The sequence below is a fragment of the Nanorana parkeri genome, unplaced genomic scaffold, assembly GCF_000935625.1.
Source record: "Nanorana parkeri isolate BGI_ZX_2015 unplaced genomic scaffold, ASM93562v1 scaffold2036, whole genome shotgun sequence".
Classification (NCBI taxonomy): domain Eukaryota; kingdom Metazoa; phylum Chordata; class Amphibia; order Anura; family Dicroglossidae; genus Nanorana; species Nanorana parkeri.
The window spans coordinates 28,466-32,237 of NW_017308304.1; the positions used below are offsets into that span (position 1 = coordinate 28,466).

General features: G+C 38.4%; 1 protein-coding gene across 1 annotated transcript in view; it reads left to right on the plus strand.

Moving 5' to 3' along the window:
- The window catches only part of TLX3 (T-cell leukemia homeobox 3), a 3,831-nt gene extending 976 nt beyond the window's left edge, over positions 1–2,855 (plus strand). Inside the window, exons 2-3 of the mRNA XM_018572444.1 lie at positions 603–846; positions 2,645–2,855. Of these exons, the coding sequence (XP_018427946.1) occupies positions 603–846; positions 2,645–2,855 (455 nt within the window). The remainder of the gene's footprint in view (positions 1–602; positions 847–2,644) is intronic.
- Positions 2,856–3,772: the final 917 nt, after the last annotated feature.

Consider the following 3,772-nt stretch of genomic DNA (forward strand, 5'->3'; position numbering starts at 1 on the left):
CACTAAACAGCATCCACATATGGATTAAACATCTTGTACAAATGAGAACAATGCACACACACATCCATGTACAGGGAAAGTGACAAACTATTACATTACACCCCCACACCCTTTTATTGATGGTATCAGATGACGGCCTGTTTGGGTTGCATTTTCGGGCTACTTGCACTTAAGTTCATTATGCCCGGAGGTTAAAAAACACAGGCCATCTGCTTAGTACATACAATTAGGACAGCAGCAGACACATAGGGACTTATAATGTTTGCATGTAGTGTGTGTTATAGCAATTGTCTGTGAATCACACTGAGAGGGAGGAAATAGAGAATATACAACACAAATCATTTTACCCAAACCCATTCAATGTACAATAGGACCTTTCTACAAATTACTCAAAATGAACTGAGGGAGATTCGCAGGAAAATCATATTTTTATATGTAACTATGATCCTACTAGTTACATTAAATCAGTGTGAATGAACAATGGAACATTTCTTAAAATGATTCAAGAGTATCTAAGGAGGATTTACATCTGTATATACCTATCTATACATATATCTATCTGTACAATGACACTTATGTAAACTTTGTGTCTCCTGTGACAGCTGCCGCAGCCTTGACTCCATTCACAGTGACCCGCAGGATCGGACACCCTTACCAGAACCGGACGCCTCCCAAGCGTAAAAAACCGCGCACGTCGTTCTCCAGAGTTCAGATCTGTGAATTGGAGAAGCGATTTCATCGCCAGAAATACCTCGCTTCAGCCGAGAGAGCCGCCCTAGCCAAATCCTTAAAAATGACGGACGCTCAAGTAAAGACATGGTTCCAGAACAGGAGGACAAAATGGAGGTGAGTGTTCCTGGATGGCTTGGAGGTCAACAATGGCCTGGACGCCATCCTAATGTCTACAAAAACCAATAATAGATCATTGTTTTATGTCTCTCAATTTCACTATACTTTCCACTATGTTTACGCATGGAAAATAAGGGTTGGTTCTGCCGTATGTAAGACGAGGTACAACATCTAAGAGCAATAATGTAATATAACACAATAGTGTGCTGTGTCCATCGCACTGCATGTGCACTAGACTGGATGATGGTTAAAAACTGGTTTTATATTTACATTACACAGAGACATTTAAGGGTTGTTTTCTCCAAATGCACATCACCTGGAGAAAAATACAATCCGAGCCCCAAAAACAACTACAAAGACATAATAACCTGTTACCAGTTGATGATTTCCTGAGTTTACACGGCACGGTCAGGGAGTGAATCCTATACATCTATATGGTGTGATCTCTATTGCTTCTACAATACTGCCATTCTGCTATATGGTTACTGAATCGTACAATTTGTTTTCTAAAACTTTTATTTCATTTAAGGGAGCTATAAAAAAAAAAAAGATAGTCCATCAGGATTTATTACAGACCGTTTGTACTCTGACACACCTTCTGCAGGCTTCATGTGGACTCTGAAAGTGAAAGTCATCATGCTGCAGATTGCCTTTTTATTAGGTCTGACAATTTGTGCAAGTGAAGACAGGCCAATTTCCCGCTCATTGAAATATATTATTATTACTGATGATGATAATAACAATGATAATAACAATAATAATAATAACAACAATAATAATAATTTTGGAAGGATTTGTAACAGGCAGATAAATACTAAGCTAACCCATAAGGATAAGGATCCATATTTCCAAAACCATGACTTTTTTGGGGGGCTACGTCCAATGAGATTTGAAAAATGACAGTCACCTGGCTAAAAATAAAGATCCTTATGTTCGGGTAAAGCTGGATGATTTACGCCACAATGCACTTACAGAGCGTAATTCGGAACCATTGTACAGTTTGTATTTATTATTATAATATTTCGTATAAATCTAGTAATTGTTCGTGGTGGGTATATGTGAAGTTGATGGCACTGATCTAACATTACAGTTGCATTTGTATAAATCAACTTTTAGCTGTGGGAGGTCTCTATGGCTACTTACCGCTCGGTGATGGCTTTAGCAGTTTGTCATTAATCCGCAATCGAATGTTTATGACTGACTGGCTTTGCGCTATTTCGGAGCAGTTTGGAAATACTTTTCTGGAAAGTCTTTCCATAATTTTTCCTTTACACACTTAGGTATATGATATAGAATTCAATTTGGAAACTTGAGGGAAAATGACGGCGGTGACATTTCTGGACTGTACAAGCAGAATGCCGGTCCTCTCCCTAAGAAAAGGTTATTGGGAGTAGTGGAAAATACAAGACAAAATCATTAAAAATCGGAATGAGTAAATGGTATATTATGAATGGATGGAGATATAAATATTCATCTCATTAATGGATAGGCAGTCTTTATGTCATATCATGGCAGGCTTGTAGCATTATAGGCGTGCATGTGTTGCAGTGCTAGCAATCAATGATCACTCAACATGAACAGGATGTCGGAGCTGCATTTCTATATTTCATCTGAGGAAATGATAACATCTAAACCATCAAAGGCAGAGCTTTCAATTTTGATGGCGCTGATGATGAAGACCGCTCTTTGGAAATATTCCTGTGATCAATTCCAGAGGACGTTTTGCGTGCTTATTTCTAGGCACGTAGGTTTTTTATTTTCTTGTTGATCTGAAATTGAATTTGTTTCCTTCTAGGAGACAGACAGCAGAAGAGAGGGAAGCAGAGAGACAACAGGCAAATAGACTAATGCTACAGCTGCAGCACGATGCTTTCCAGAAATCACTGAGCGACTCCATCCAGCCAGACCCGCTGTGTTTGCACAACTCTTCTTTATTTGCACTTCAGAATCTACAGCCCTGGGAGGAAGAGAACAGTAAGATCCCTCCAGTTACCTCTCTAGTGTGAGGGAAACGTTTATTACAAACGTTTATAAAAAGAGAAAACGAACTATATTGTTACATTACGCCTAACTAACGTGTCTCCAACGGATAGAAGGTTCTCCGCTGACCTTTATCCGGGCACGGATTGTCCTGCGCCGCTTGAAAAGGCTGGAGCCTGCTACCAGTGCTGAGGAAGGACTGGCAATGGACAGACTATTACCTTCTTGTGGATGGCCAACATAGGGATCGGTGACATTTTAGCTTGATCTTAAATTGTCGTTATCATCACCTTATTTTTATTATTCTCATGAATTGAATATATCATTATATGCAGATGCATTCACAAACACAGGAAGAACACTTGTTATATACAGAAATAATTATTCATTCACCACATTAATACATACATTTTAAGCCATTTGTTACAAACCATCCGGACATTAAAATATCCTTTTTACATCTGCTAAAACATTTGAAGGCTGATTGATTGAAGCTGTTGAGTATCTACACTCAATAAATTGTGTGAATAATCACTTCAATTATCCAATCATGTGAAAAGAAAAATTCCTGTTCACTTTGAATACCCAATACTGTGGAGATGAAATAAGCAAACATGAAATTACTTTTCACATGTATAATTGAAGTGAATATTCACACAATTTATTGAATGAAGGTTCTCAACTTAGGTATCTAGATTCCATTATGGCTCTTCTATGGCCAAAAATCTCCAACTTTGACACTAACCTTTGAGTCCAATTTTCATATCTTGGTGGGTCATATCAAAGTTAATCCTTACAGAAAACTCTCTATAGGTTTGATTTAAATAAGCTGAGCTTTGCTGCCTGTGAGGGTGACCCATGTTTACTATTCTTCACAAGCAAATTGGTGCTTGCTTGCGTACCAAGCGTGGTACACTGGCATATAATCACAGCCATACACAGT